General features: G+C 49.4%; 1 protein-coding gene across 3 annotated transcripts in view; it reads right to left on the bottom strand.

Annotated features, from left to right (window-relative positions):
• TTC28 (tetratricopeptide repeat domain 28) overlaps positions 1–15,563 on the bottom strand; it is a 102,499-nt gene that overhangs the window by 16,052 nt on the left and 70,884 nt on the right. For all 3 annotated transcript variants that reach the window (XM_039724378.1, XM_039724379.1, XM_039724381.1), the window contains exons 6-12: positions 12,247–13,588; positions 11,382–11,905; positions 9,713–9,822; positions 9,430–9,559; positions 8,810–9,028; positions 6,719–6,884; positions 3,952–4,092 (exon numbers count right to left, since the gene is read on the bottom strand). In XM_039724378.1, the coding sequence (XP_039580312.1) occupies positions 3,952–4,092; positions 6,719–6,884; positions 8,810–9,028; positions 9,430–9,559; positions 9,713–9,822; positions 11,382–11,905; positions 12,247–13,588 (2,632 nt within the window). The remainder of the gene's footprint in view (positions 1–3,951; positions 4,093–6,718; positions 6,885–8,809; positions 9,029–9,429; positions 9,560–9,712; positions 9,823–11,381; positions 11,906–12,246; positions 13,589–15,563) is intronic.

Raw genomic sequence — 15,563 nt, 5'->3', positions numbered from 1 at the left:
CCAAGGGAGAGGTTAGCTGCAGGAATCTGAGCTGCCCTGTGGCTGCCCTGACTTCTGACAGTGACCCTGTCACCCAGGGGACTCTGCTCTGTAAGATGCTTCAGGGCAGGACTTTAGTCTCCCATTCAGCTCCACACCTCAGTGAGCAGTGACATTAATGGCAGGATGAATCAGCTGCAGACAGCACATGACATTGCTGTGGAGTTTCTCTCCACACTCCAGTGCCTGGAGTGCTGTTCCCAGCTGCTCCTGCACACCTATGGGCAGCAGCTGTGTGCAGGCAGGCATGACCCACTGACAAGTGACCACAGCCACGGGAGGATTTGCACTTGGGCTGTGCACCAACTGCCCTAGTGATACCAGAGGAAATGTGACAACAGGCAAACCACGAGACAGCAAGATTCTGCACTTCTCCCACTGCTGAGCAACACCTGGTGCCCATTTCTGATATTCCACAGAACTCTGCACGTGATCTCCTGGCATCAGCAGCCACAAGTGTCTGCCCTGCTGAGGAAATGAAGTTGTCCCATTCTGGGCCCACTAGTCCAGCAGCTGTGCTCCCAGAAATGTTATCCTTGGCTTGGGACCATTTTACATGGAAAGGGTAACTTTCCAAAACATTTTAGCAGGTGGACCTCAGAGGAAAGGTAGGGAGGCCTGGGACACACCTCAGCCATTTCTGATACATACCAACACACAGACTCAAAAATTGCATTTTCCCCCCTCTTTCTCTCCTCAGCTGTTGCAACCAGACTTCTGACCCAGCTCACATCATGCCTGAAACCTATAATTCTCTGAAGAAAAAAATGTCCTTACCACCCACAAGGAATTACCATCTTATGGGCACACAGGAATAACCTCAGAATGCCAACAAAAGCCTGGTGTCTGACTGTCCATGCTCTCCAACCCAGAGATTCCAGTGACAGTACGAGTATGCTGCTCCTGCTGCTGCTTAGAGCTGCTGGAAACTCATCTGGGGGATCTGTGCAACAGGGGATCAGCACAGGCTTGGTGCTGTTTGCTCCCCTCACACCCATCTGCCCCACTTCACTGCAGCACCTGACTGCAGCGTTCAGCTTTATGAAGCACAGATTTTAACATCAGATCAGGAAAGAAAATCTGTGCAGGGATATCCAGTGGTGTCCAGGACGTTGTGCCCTGATCCTCCCTGGTCAGGCAGGATTGTTGCCACCAGGCAGCACTTGCCAGCCCCACAGCCCATGTTCAGCCATTATTACACACTCATTTACTGCAGGGAATAGGGGCTTCATTACTTCAATCAGCAAAGCCCTCCTGCATCTTGGGTTTCCCAGACAAGCAGCTCTAGATTTATTTCCTCACCACTCAGATTGCTTTTTATGAGAACCAATCCAAGGAAGCACTATAAATCTCTCACATCTCCTGCCTCTGTGTGAATGTACACAAAGAATGAGCAAATCCACAGGGGAGGATGAACAGATCTCTTGTGGCAAATGGAGCTGACCAGGAGCCCTGGCCAGCCCATCCTTTCCTCCCAAAGAAGCCAACAAAAGGCTCCAGGTGCACTGATGATTTCCACCTTGCTCTTGCAATGCAGAGGATCCCCTGACGTCTGAACAGTGAAATCTTTCATTTGGAAGCCTCTGCTCAGACTCTGCAGTGCTCCTGATTTATAACCCTTTGTACAGGCAGCCTAGCCTGCAGCAAGCAGAGAAACAGCACAAACAGCCAGGGCTCAGCTCTGCTCCCTGCCTTTGTCTTGGGGATGCAGGAACAAAGCAAAGCCTCAGAGAACAGGGTCAGACTGACCTGGCTGACCAGCAGCCTCACAGGTGCTGGCTCTGCCTGCTGAGGATGAGTGGCTGGGCCCAGGCAGAAGGAGGGGTTCATCCCAGAACCAGCACCAGCTCCTGCCTTAGCACTAATTAGGATTTTGGACAAGTCAAATACTCCCCATGGCCAAGCACAGCCACTGAGAGGGGGATGGGAGTCAGGCTGGTGCTGCAGGGGTCTGGCAGCCTTGGGAAGCTGGATACCCACCAAGCCTTCCTCAGAGAGACTCTTCCTAAAGATGCAGCCCTAAACCCACATCCAGGGCCTTGACACACACACCGTATAAAGCTGCAGTAAGCTCCAGAAAGCAGCCAGATCTGAGCTCCCTGAGGATCATTTCAAGGATCCACAAGTATCTCCAGAACACACCAGTGGTTGCAAAAAACCCACAGCCCACCCAGAATTCTCTGCCAGGGTGGTCTGCATGTCAGCAGCTGCAGCACTGCATCCTGGATGGCAGAGAACCACCACAGAAGGGACTCCCCAGCCACTGCTGTCCCTTCTGCCTGGGCTGCCCCATCCCTCTGCTCTGGAGAGGCTCAGCTGTGTGGTTCTCCAGGGCAAGCTGTCAGCCCTGAGGGCAGTAATAGGCTCCAATGATCCTGATCAGCTTGCCCTAATTAAGGAGCAGAGTAAGTAGAAGCTGCAAGAAGACACGAGCCACTGTGGCCATCCTGGTGGCTGTACCAGTGGCATCCTCAGCTCAAACAGCCACTGACCAGTCCTGAGATCCCCACAGTGTTCCTCCAGTGCTTCTTTCCCCTCCAAAGTTCATTTCCTCTCAGAAGTTCTCTAAGTGAACTGCCAACCCTCCAAGTCTGCTTTTCTAAGCAGAACTGAGAAAAAAATCCTACTATTCTCTGCTTAAAAGCACCTACCCTGAATTCAGGGCTCAGCAAGCCAGCTGCAAACAGATGTGGCACTGTCAGCTCCATCCCCTGGTCCCCCTCCACAGGCAAAAGAAGAGGGGCAGGCAGGGAGGCCATGCAGCAGTGTCTCCTTATTTTTTCACCCCAGTGCTCATTGCAAGAACATCACAGACCCAGCTGCTTCTAATGCTTCCCCTGCTTCTCTTCTGAGAGTGCTTTTAGTTAAATACCCAAGATGCCCCATTCCTGGGCTGCTCCTAAGAACTGAAAATTACTTACTTGACAAGACACCTGAGCCTAAGCTCCTAGGTCTGGCTGCAAAGTAATGCATGTGGCTCCTGTGAAGCAGAAAGACAGATGTGGCATGGTTGGCCACTGCAGTGTTCCTAAAGATTAGCATTCCCTGGAACAGAATCACATCCTACTTCCCCCTGTAATCAGAAGGACAATCTCCTCTCTTTGTAAGCCTGATAAACTAGCAAAACATCTCAGCAATTCTGAGGAGCTGCCTGTGTGATCCAAAACTAGCAAGTATTCATAGTCCTTCACCAGTGCAGCAGCTTGGGCAGATATGCTTGTGGATTCTGAAAAGAAAACCAGGCCAGTTGCTGGTGCCAGCAGGCAGCTCCCAGTTCCGTGGGGATGCTGTAACAGTTCACAAACTCCAATGGTGGCTCACAACACTCCAGGCTGATCACATTTTCTTTTCCAGCTGAGAAAGGCCTAGGGTATCCTGTGCTTATAAACCACAATCAAGCACAGATCCAGTCAGAAACCCTGGGTTGCGTCACACAGCCACACTGGAAAAATTCTGTCCTCAATTTTCTTTCCAAATGGTTGCCCTAAGCCCTAATCAGCACAGTCATGTGAAAGGCTGAGAACAAGTTGTTAGAGGCAGAAAATGAGTGGAGACTTGCAGCTAGTACAATCCTTTAACTCTGGAAAAGCAGCATATTCCCACCTAATTGGTACAACACTTGAGATCAACAGAAACATGTATTTCTGTAACAAGTGTGCAGGACAGAGCTCCAAGCTCTGCATCTCACATACAGCAGGGACAAAACAATTGCTTGGAGTCTCAAAATCAGCACTTGGCCAGGAGAAGATTCAGAACAGCTATTCCTCTGGACACTCATCAGTTACAACAGGGACCAGTCCTTTCTGGCTTTCCCCTTGAGCACTGGCTGCACCTAAACTTGCAGTTTAGGGAGAAGCCCATCACCCAGACATCTCCTGCTTGCTGACCCCTGCAGCAGTGCTGCATTCTCACCTGTTCAATAGGTTGTTCCTGCTGACCATCCTCAGGAAGCCAGTTGGATCAGTCATTGAGTTCAGCTTGTTATTCATCTCCTCAAACTGCTGGTCCATGATATCCCCAGCTTCACTCTCTGTCTCGCTGCTAGCACAGGCTCTGGGGGGAATCAGTGAGATGAAGGGTCACTGATGCGAGAAGGAACAACAGCTTGATGACAAATGCTTGGCCAATCTAAGCAAAAATGTTTTTCAAACAGAAGCTCAACCTTTTGTCAGGCAATAAGACAATACCAGCCCCATTCCTCCTCTCCTGGGATTCCTCAAGGTTTAGTGAGTGGCACACGCAGGTGGGAGGGCAGGACCCTTTCTGTGCACTGCAGGCAGGGATTTCTAAAGCTGCAGCACAACACTGAAAAGCTGAGTCTGCAGGAAACACCAACTCAACCCTTATCTGCCTAAGAACACGTGTGAGCACATCCTTTCCAAATCTCCACAGTTAAATTCAAGCTCCACATATTTCATTCACATAGCAGAGGGAGCTGTGCTGCCACTCCTGTTATACAAAGAGGGAAAGCACAGAACAATTTACTCTATTAATGCCCCAAGTGCAGCAGCAATACAGAGAAACAGTCCAACAATTCTAAATTCCCAGTCTCCTGATATCAATATCTAAATTTTCTCAGTGCAGTTGGGGTGCTCATGGTGGGCTGATTTCGGCTCAGTAAGCATTTTGCATGTGAATAATTCTCTCTATTTTGTACACTTTTTTTGTTAATGTTGTTACTGTTACTGTTTGTTTCCTTGTCTCATTGCTGTTTCCAGTAAATTGCTCTTATCTCAACCCACCATCTTCACCTTTTGTGTCTCCAATTCTCTTCTCCAGCCGACAGGAGGGAGAGAGGGGGAAGGAGGAAGGAAGCAGTACTGGGGTTTGGAGAGTCTCAGTGGGAGAACTAAACTGGAGAGTACCATTCCTAAACCACAACAATGGCACATCACAAACCTTGGATTTTTTACACTTAAGATAAACCCAGGAAGCTACCTGATGAAGCCTCCTTGCATCTCATTTCTGCTACTTTTTGGGTTCCTGACAGCTTGAAGCCTCTCCTCAAGGGCATGTTTCCCAATAAAGAGCACAGGAATTGAATGAACACACAACCTGTACTTGTGCAGGCAACCAGAGCTGTATCTCTGCTGCTGTATGGATCATGGATCTCTTGTGAGTGAATTTCCTGGTCAATATGATTTATAGCCTGGTAAGTCCTGACAAAAGCCAATCACTTCATGAACACTGAAATGGGGACAGCTGAACCACAGACGGGGGATTAAAAAAAACCAACATAAGGGAAAAAAGGAAGAAGAAAAGTTTGTCAACAGCTTCTCCCTGCACATTTTTCCTCCAGTTGAGGCATGCTCAGCTCTGAGTCCTGGCACAGTTTGGAGTAACACTCACAGCTCCTTAAAGAGGCAAAAATCTTGAGTTCGTGAACCCAAGAGAGCAGGTCACATGCTCTCCCTAAAGAGAGCAGAGTCTGTTCTGACACAAGTTCAAGCAGATTTTTAAATCCCTTACACTTCTTTTTTTTGCAAGAATGTTACTTTGAGGATTAATTAGACTAGCTGAAAAGAACCCTTTCTAGCAGAACCTGAAGGCTGCAGTGTGGAACTGAACAGGCTGTGCATCCCTTCCCCTCCAGCAAGTGTGAAGACATGCTCTGGAGACTCAGCAGCACCTCTGACCCTGCTCACAGGGTGTGGACACAAACTCTTCAACCTGAACCCCAGAGCACTCCAGCAAGCCAGGGACTGAGCAGTCAAGCTCCTTCACATGTGCTGTGCATATTCACACCCTGCTGCTGGGCAGAGCCTGGGGCTGAGACTGAGGCTGGCAGCTCCTGCTGGGGCTCTGGAGAGCAGTGGAATCAGCAGGGCTGAGGGGAAGCACTAACAGCACACTGGGAAAGAGGTTTCAAGTAGAAAGTGATGCTCACCCACGTGGAACAGCCAAGATTTGTTTGCTTGATCCCCTGCATGTGATTTTGACATGGGGAAAGAATGTCTGCCTATGATTGTACTACACTGGTCCAAGGATCTTGCCGACAACCATTAAACCCAAAATCCTTAACCAAAAACAAACCCCTACCACTACCACAAAGTGAGGAAGAAGCTGACATCCCAGCTAATTAAAAACTCATCCCAGAACCTGAAGACTGAAGGACAGCCCTTGCCAGGAGGAGAATCTGTGGTGACAGTTAATGAAACTAAAAACTGTATCTGCAAAACTGCTGCATGAGGCCCAACTGCAGATTTCAGTTATGGATCTTGTGTATCTGCATGTCTGCAGGGCAAGACTCAACAATCAACATGTGGGTTCTAAATTATTCACTCAGCTATAGCCATAAGCCACATTGAGGGGGATGGTTAGAATTCCTATGGTATTTGCAGTTTTTCAAAGCAGTTGAAAGAGAATTAATTACACTGGAAACTGTAAGTAGGATGAAATCTGTCCATATGCAGTCAGACATAGCACCTGCCTCCTCATCCAGTCTACAAATTCACCACACAGCCTGTGGGTTTGGATCTTATTTGCATGGACATAGAGTTTTTGGCAGGAAAGTAATCATGGTTACAAAAACAAAGCCTTTTTTTGTTTTTGTTGCTGCACTGAAAATTTGCCCCTTCTGTGACTTCCAGTTCTCAGACTTCTCAGCCAATTAGCTCATCTCAAAATGTTATAAATTCAGGTGGGAGAGCAGGATGTTAGACCCCTGACCCCAACTCACCTGGTGTAGTAGGAATCCACCCCCAGAGCCTCCCTGACGCTGGAGATGTGCTGCTCCAGTGCTGAGTTTGTCAGTGTCTGCAGGGCCACGCTGTTGGCTTCATGGAAGTCCCCAGCATTTTCTGTCAGGCTGTCACCCAGATAATACTCATGGAATTTCAGAATTCCTGCAAGGCACCAGAATTGGGAGGTTATTTCTGCAGGGCTACAGCAGGGCTGCCAGCAGCTGTCTAAGAAGATGGCACAGCCCCAAGCATTTGGCATTTCCAGCAAAACTGGGGCAAAGTGTTCTATGCCAGGTCTCCACTGAACTTCTCCAGCATTTCCAGCCTTGTTTTTAAAATCTGGGTTTGTACTTTGCAGATAATGGCTCAAAGGCACAAAGGCAGAGAAGAGCTTTTACAAGATGCTCAGAATGCCTTTGCTATTGCAGCACTCATATAAATTATAAACCAGGTCTTCCATACAAGCCCCTACCAGAGTAATTCACATTTCAATTGATGCACATGAAAAATACCTATTAATAGCCTCTGAGCAAATTAACTGAACTCACAAGGCTGAACAAGAGTTGTTACTACAGCAGAACCTCCTCACATCACACACAGTGATTTCACTCTATAAAAGGAAAGAAGATGGATTAAAGCACAGTGAATTATTAAAAGATAGTATTTCACAATGGGTAAACCAGATAAAGGCCACTTCCTGTTTTGCTGAGAATTCCACTGCTACTGCAGATAAAACCTTCCTGCTTTCAGACTGGTCTATTCTTCCTGAGATAATTAATTCTGCAGCCTGTGATCAACAGTAAAAGGCTGCTCTGGATGCCTTAGCAGCAGCATCAATTATTACACACAGTCAGAGAAGAGCAGAGGAACAAAGAATAAAGCAACTCCTCCTGCAGCAACAGCAGCAAACACAGCAACAGCCAAAAGGTTCTGAGGGCTCCACGCCAGTGGGACAATGAGGACCCTGGGCTGCCACTGAAGCTGCTCCCTCTGTCAGTGAACAAGAACAGGTCACCATGGCTGGAGCAGAGCCACTACTGAAGGGCACCCAGCAAAGTCCTGAGCAAAACACCACAGCCTGTACCCTTCCCATCACCTGATAGTGCCTTCAAAGAGGCAGTCACAAACCATGGACTCAAACACTGCTTTTCTCCAAGACTCACTCTGGGCAAGGAGGAGACTGATTAGGATGCCCAGTGGCAAATCTTACACTTGATCCATATAATTTTAATAAGCTCAGCCTAATAGTGATACTATAGAATTATTGGCATTTTATTGTGCAAACTACAGCCCTGAAGAGCCAATTAGTGACTAGATGCACAGCAGGACAATCCCACCTTCACTCAGACACTGCAAAATGCTCCCAGAAAGTGTCTCTTCCAACCACTGTCACCCCATCTAAATCAGGCATGTGTGAGAGCTTCCTTCCCTTTCTGAAGCATTTTTCATGCAATCTAAATAGTGCTTTTTATCTCTCTAGCTTTGTCATGATGAAGGGCTGCAATTATTAAATTATATCCAGAAAGAACTTGTTAAAATTTACAGTCATCACTTTATTAGATAATGAATAACAGCTGTCTGCAAAAAGCAATCCTCTTCAAATTAATCCTCCTTGCTCCTCTGTGATAAGTGCTTCCACATTCATGTGAGGATCAGGCAGTTCAATGGCATATCAGGAAGTGGGGATGCCCTTCTGTTTTCTGCAATCCACTTCAGTGAATAAACGTCAAAAGCTTTTGGAAGAATAAAGCACAGAACTATAATTAAAGTAGGGATTCTTATGCACAGAAGATTCTCATAGAGCCAGCATACTTGGAATTTCATTACTCTTCTGTTCTGCCCTGTGGGAAATATATACAGATTGGAGGTTGAAAAATGAAAATATTAAACATATGAAACATTTCCATCTCCAGGTGAACATCAAAGTCCTGAATAAGCACTTCTGAGTCATTACTGCTGTGGCTATGCCATAGCTTTTAGTCTATTCATCTACTAGATGGAAATTATTCCCTCCTACATTCACTCTGGTCCCAAATTCATTCCTATTCTCCCAGTTCCCAGGCTCCTGTGTCCAAAAAGGAGCTCACCTGCCCCAGGAGCCAGCAGCCAGCTGTACAGATAACCTGCAGCCAGTGAGTAGTAGAGAACAAGTCCCCTCTGGCCATTCACAGTCTCCAGGACCTGGTCAAGGGTCACAGGAGAGTAGGGATCTGAGTCCTGCTGCCCAGTCTGACGTTCCACGAGCAGGTCAGCAAAAGCTCTCGTTCGTCCTCTCTCTGCTACTGCCAGTGCCTCATCATGGTGACCTGAAAAGACAAAGCCAGCTCTCACACCTGACACAAGAGTGGTCTGCAGTGCCACGTTCATGGAACAGGGACAGTTGCTATCCCAATCCCAGCCTGGGGAGCAGTGCCACCTATTCCCAAAAGAGCAGTCTCTGCACTGGAACACAATCTCACAGAATGTATTTGCTGCAGGCAATAACACAACGAGCCACAGAAAGGCAAAACAATGGAGGAAGCAAGGAAGAAGAACCAAAGGTGCCCCAAGCCCAAAGAGAGACATTCATATTGCTGTCCTGGAACAGAAATGCTGTGCTGGACAGCTGTAGAGCAAAGGACATACCAGGAACTGCCCCCCCACAAGTGCAGCTGAACTCCTGGCATGAGCCTGGAGTTCAGCCTCAGCATCTGAAGGCATCTCTTACCCAGACTGACAAGAACTCGCTGCAGGGCCTGATAGGAGGATGTCTGCAGGTCGAAGAGTGACAGCTTGTAATCCGTGCTCAGCTGCACCTCGTGGCGGATGGTCTCAAACAGCGCGGAGGCGCGGTACAGCTGGGAGGGAAAACAGCCACAGTCACTTCCTCACACTGCACAGCACTGCCCTGGAAAGCAGGGTGAGCCAGGGCCAGCATCCATCCCCTCAGGGTGGGGAGCTCTGCCTCACACCCTCCCTGGGACACACACACGGCGCAGACCATGGTGTACCTGGTGCTGGGACTCCTCCAGGTTCCCACTCGCCCACAGGGAGAGGCCGAGGCCGTGACGGATTTTTGCTTCATCTTCTCTGCGACCCAGCTGCTCTGCCAGCCTCAGGCCTGAAAAGGAGTCAGAGTGAGAGGGTGCCAGAGGGGAGAAGGGGCTGTGGCCCCAGTCCCAGGGGGTTCCTGTGCAGGCAGAGATAGCTGTGGAGGTGCCAGCACTGGGACAGAAAGCAGGGCAGCACCAGTGGTGGGGTGGTGAGCAGGGCAGGGACAGCACCAGAATGATCAGGGGCAGTAGCTGTGCTGGGCAGCTGCTGTCAGCCCTCACATCAGCACCAGCATGAGAGGTGACAGACACTTCCATGGACTGAGCCTCCCTAAGTGAGGTTAAGGCACCCTGAGACACACTCGGTAAGCCCCTATCAGAAAGTTCAACTTTTAAACCCTAAAAGCCACACAGACAAACAAAATCACACTGAGCTGTCAAACACTGCCAGAAAAGACACCTCTTGCCACATTCCTGGCTTGCTTCCCATCAGCTCTCCCTGGCCCTCTGGCAGGCTGTGTGGTTTATGTGCTGAGCCAGAGCAGAGGGCAGGGGCCTGGCCTGAACAACCTGGAGCTCACTTCACTTCCAGCAGCACATTCTGTGCTGTCTCCGCTTCCACACACTCCAAACCTCTGCCTTGGTGGCCCCTTGGTGGCTGACAACAGGGACACGTCCTCTGAGGCACCTTGGGTTCCCCCAGCCTGGGGAGTAGGGCCCTGGCTGTCACCACGCAGCTCAGCAGCAGCTAGCATTCCCAGGCTATGCAGGAATTCTGCAGCACACCAGGAGAAGGAGCTGTGTTTCATTTCTCCCCTTCCAACAGCATACTGGAATCCTGCCAAGGTCAGTTGCATGAAAACCAAACTAACTGATGTAATACATCCTTCGGCCTCCAGCTTCACACACTCCAGCTACATTGCTCATCTGCTGCATCAGAGCCCACAGTTTGATCAGCTGCTGCCTGCATGCTGCACCCCCTTGCAGCAGCACAGCTCCCAGGCCAGCACTGACCCGGCACTCAGCAGTGGCAGACAGCTCCTGGACACCTCATGCTGAACTTCCCTCACCTCTCTATCAAACACCACTTGTTTTCACTCAGACTTTAGGGGAACTCACCCACTTTGTCTCACTTCTAGGTGAACATGTAAGAAGAGCCAGGTGGCTACCAGCAAGGCATAAATCTCTCCTAACAGACCTCTCAGGATCAGAGAGATTCATCATGATCCTCTGTCATTTCCCCAGAGCCAGATCCTGGTATGCAATGCAATTTATAGAGAAGGTTTACACCTTCAGGCGCAAATGAGCTTTACAAAGAGACTCTGCTAGGTACAGTGTCAATTCATGCTCTGAGGTACCTAAGATGCCCTGAGGAAGGCACAGATCATGCTTTGTCTAGAGGACACCTAGAAGGTTCCATCTGAGATGGCATGCAACAGCTCCACAGACAGCCACTCACACAGATGCTCAGCAGTAGCTGTGGATGTCTGCAAGAGCTTCTGCATCAAAGGCCACTGTAAAACACATCCTGTTTGAGCCACATTTACAGCACCTCACCTCTCCCTGTCTTCAGATCTCCCTTCCACCCTTCTGACCCTACACTCTGTTGCACAACTCAGCCTCTCACCTTCCTGCAGGTACATCACAGCCTGAGAGTAGTTCTGTAAAGCATGATGAGTCCTCCCCAGGCTGCTGTAAGACACGGTTTTGGCTACAAGGTCGTTCATCTGCGCCGCGATGCTGAGGTGCTGCTCCTGGTAAACCACCGCCCTCTCGTAGGTGCCCAGCGACTCGTAGGTGAGGCCCAGGTTGCCGTAGGCCCGGCCCTGCCCGGCGGGGTTGTTGGTCTCCTCGGCGATCTGCAGGTCCAGCTGGTGGTACTGCAGGGCTGTCTCGTACTCGCCCATCTGCTGGTAGACCCCTCCCAGGCCGCAGGCGGCGTCGCTCTCCAGGGCTCGGTCCTTCATCTCCCGCGCGATGTTCAGCTGCCGCTCCAGGCACGAGATGGCTTGCTCGTAGTTGCCCAGCTGGCTGTGCAGGCTTCCCAGCTCCCCATAAGCCTGGGCTTTGTTAAATGCTTCCCCCAGCTCGTGTGCCACTACAAGCCTCTTCTCGAAGCACACCAGAGCCTGCTGTAAATTTCCCATAGCCCTACAAGGGAAGAAAACAGCAGTGTTTATTTTGCCGGAATTTCCTTGAGAGAAGGTGTTTTGCCATTTCCCCTGGAGGCCAGCTCAAACCTTCCAGTCAGAGGCTTTGCCCCAGCAGACATCCCCAGCACTTTTGAATCAACCTCCTCCTCCTCCAGGTGTCATCAGCTTGGTAATTTGAGCTGTCAGCAGAGTCCTCAGCATCCACAGGACTCTTAACTCACTCCTGTGTCACATCACTGTGTGTGTGTGCCCAGGGCCTCAAACACACCCCATCAGTACCACACTGCATGGACTGTACTTGTACTTCACTGACATCAGAACACACGTGCAGCTCCTTACCTGTGCCCACTGCCCAAGCCTCGGTAGGCCTTTGCCTGATCTTGCATACGGTTCAAGCTTTGAGCCACAGACAGGTACTGTTCATAATACTTTATAGCTTCCTCAAAATCTCCCAGAGCCTCATAACAATCTCCCAGGTTCCCATACGCTCGGCCCCGATCTAACACGGATTCATTCCCACTGAGCTGCTGCAGCATGGCCAGCTGCTGCTCAAAGTAGCCAATCGCTTCCTCCATGACATTCATGTTCATCTTGGTAATGCCCATGTTACCGTAGACCTGGGCTTCAATGCTGGGGTCCTTCAACTTCTGCCCCAGCTCCAGCTGTTCTTCATAGCACTTGAAGGCCATGGTGTACTTCCCAAGTGACATATACACTGCAGCAAGGTGACCGTGTGCTCTGCATTCACCCGACATATCCCCCAGCTCCTGGTACACCTCCAGCTCCTGCGTGTGGTAACCTAAAGCCTTGTCACACTTCTGTACCATCCTGTATGCAGAGCCCAGGGCTGCATAGGCATTGGCTTCCAGTCTCCTGTCTTTAACGTGATGGGCTAAGCTCAACTGCTGCTCATAAAATTTTATTGCACCATGTACATCTTTTTTACAGACAAAAATATCCCCCAAGTTCCCCAGAGCTCGGAATTTGGCCTGGGAATTGTTCAGAGACTGTGCCAGGGACAACAGGTACTTCTGACACTCCTCTGCTTTGCTGAAGTCCATCAAGGCTTTGAAGGCCAGGCCCAGGTTGCAATAGGCTTTGGCTTGGCTCAGCTTGTCGTGAAGATCCTTCGCTAAAGCAAGATCCTGCTCGTAGTACTTAACAGCTTCCTCGTAGTTTCCGAGGCAGTAATGGGCATAGCCAAGGTTGTGGCAAACTTTCCCCTCGCCTTCCATGTCCTGCAGCTCTGGGGACAAGCGCAGGTACTGCTCGTAGTACGGGGCCGCCTGCACGAACTCTCCTCGCGTGCAGTGGAAGTTGCCCAAATTGCTGAGGGCCCTCGCTTCGCTCTGGATGTCCCGCAGCTCCCGCGCAATGTTGAGATGATTTTGGTAATGCTGCAGAGCACGGTCGTGAGCGCCCAGCGCCTGGTAAGCGACAGCCAAGTTGCCATGTGTGGATGCCTGAGAAGCACGGTCGTTGACTTCCATGGAGATCTGCAGCTCCTGCCGGTGGTACTTGACGGCCTGGTCGTACATGCCCAGGGCGTTGTAGGCGTTGCCCATGTTGCCATAGGCCCGGCCCTGGGCCGCGTAATCGCTCAGCTCCTGCGCTATGGACAGGTGTGTCTTGTGCAGCCGCAGCGCCGTGTCGTAGTCGCCTTTCATCTGGTGAATGATTCCTGGAAAACAACAGAAACCAGCTCAACAAACACGGTGCCCTGTACTAAACCTCTGCGGCACCCTGCACACCAGGACTGCCTGCAGCCCGGACCCTTCCCTGGCTCTTCACAGCCCTTCTGAACAAACTGCCTCCTTGCTTCTAACAGGGAAAGCCCAGGGAAGGTTTAGGTTTCATGTTGTACAAAAGCACCCATTCACCACAACAACCAGACAGTCTGGCCCTATAAAATTGCTGTTTATTTCCAGAAGCAATACCTGGTAGCTCCAGAGCTCAGACTTGACACATTGAGTGAGACAGCATTGCAGATGCTTTTCAATTTCAGTGGAATCATCTTGAATTTGTTATGAGACATGGGAACAGGAGCTCTGATTCTGCTGATGATACCACCTACACTTCAATTAAACTCGGTGCTAATAATGCCTGTGGCTACTTTGCAAACACCTGTGAACAAGCCTGGAGGTTTGGGAGTCACTGAAGGAGGCCTTGCAAATGTTTTTTACATTAATTGCAAAAGCTTCAAGAGAAAATATCTGGCATCTTTGGGCAACATGATGAGCACATGAAAAGAGGTACAGAAGTTCTCTTGGAGCTGCAAAAAGGCAGCAGTGAGAGACTTTAAACTGTGTTCTATTAATAATGTGAAGTGTCTTCTCCTCATCCTAGTGGGAACCCTTAAAAGCTGCAGAGTCTGCAAAGCCTGGTCTCCACATGGAGCCTGAGTGTTTGGAAATACCAGATGCTTTGCGAAGGTTGAGAACCTGAGACTTCTGGTTAAACTCCACATCTTGTGAAAGGCTGACAGCTTGTGCTTCATCCTCAGTCCATCACCTCCTGCTCACCTCATCCCAGAGTGCAGAGTATCTCCCTGCAGAACACTGCAGCAGCTGGGCTCTGTTACAGTCCCTGTCTGCCCTGCTTAACACTGGATCACACACTTAAGGGTGCTTTCCATCTGCATCAGGGAAATGCAACAGAAAATGTCTGTTGCTTCAGCAGGGAGGCCAACTCTAACATTCTGGCCTAGAAACACACATTTAGATACATTTTTTTGCCTGTCAGCATGGTTATTTTGATGAGGTTTTGTTTTGCATGTGGATTAGATGAAAGAGACAATTAAAACTTGACTTTTTGATTGGTACTGGATGCATTTTAAACAATAATAAATTGTCTCAACAAGAACTACATGTTCCCTTTCTCCAGTATAACTTAACTCTGACAGAGAAGACAAAAAATACAGCCAAATAACAGCTGAAACGTGAGACCCCGTGCTCAGACACTAGGAGAACTATTCTAACACAAAGTGTGGAGTGGCTGAGTCAGCATACCAACTGAAAGTTATATTTAGGCTATAATCCAACAGTGAAAAACATTCTCTGCTGCACCAGTCCATCTCTCACATCTGTGTCTCGCCAGGACTGCAGCCACAGGGTCCCCAAGACAAGGTCCTACACTGAAGAGGAGATGGGGAATGTAGTTTGTGCTTTGCTGCTCATGCAAGGCCTCCTGTCCCAGCCCTCCTGCCTGCTGGGTGCTGTCACATTAACACAAACCTTGTTCAGCCTCACTGCTCTCTCATGCTAAGCTGCCCACAAGCATTTTTGCATCACAAACCTATTCTGCCCCAAGGATCTGCCTCAATTTGTGTAAAGGAGGAGATCTGCAACACTAATTAAAAAGCTGTGACTGTTTTGTTTTCTGCAGCTCCCCTTATCTTCTTCATTCAGCTCCTGAAGACTCAGCTACTAAGAGAAATTAAGTAATTCATCAAGCTCTTTTCAATTACCTGCTGTTGATAACATCAGAGTACAATTAGCATCTACAAATGAACCAAGTGCCAACTGCCAAGCAGAAACAGGAGCTGATTTACAGCGTGGGGCAGCCTGCAAGGGCTGGGTTTCAGGGGCTGCCAACAAACACTTATTTTGCTATCCCAGCACCAGCCCTGCTTTGCAGCTCCCAGCCAACTGAGAACA

Source organism: Passer montanus, unplaced genomic scaffold, assembly GCF_014805655.1.
Source record: "Passer montanus isolate IOZ18808 unplaced genomic scaffold, ASM1480565v1 scaffold53, whole genome shotgun sequence".
Lineage (NCBI taxonomy): Eukaryota > Metazoa > Chordata > Aves > Passeriformes > Passeridae > Passer > Passer montanus.
Note: the sequence above shows the minus strand (reverse complement) of the source record. Positions and strands in the feature narration are given on the sequence as shown.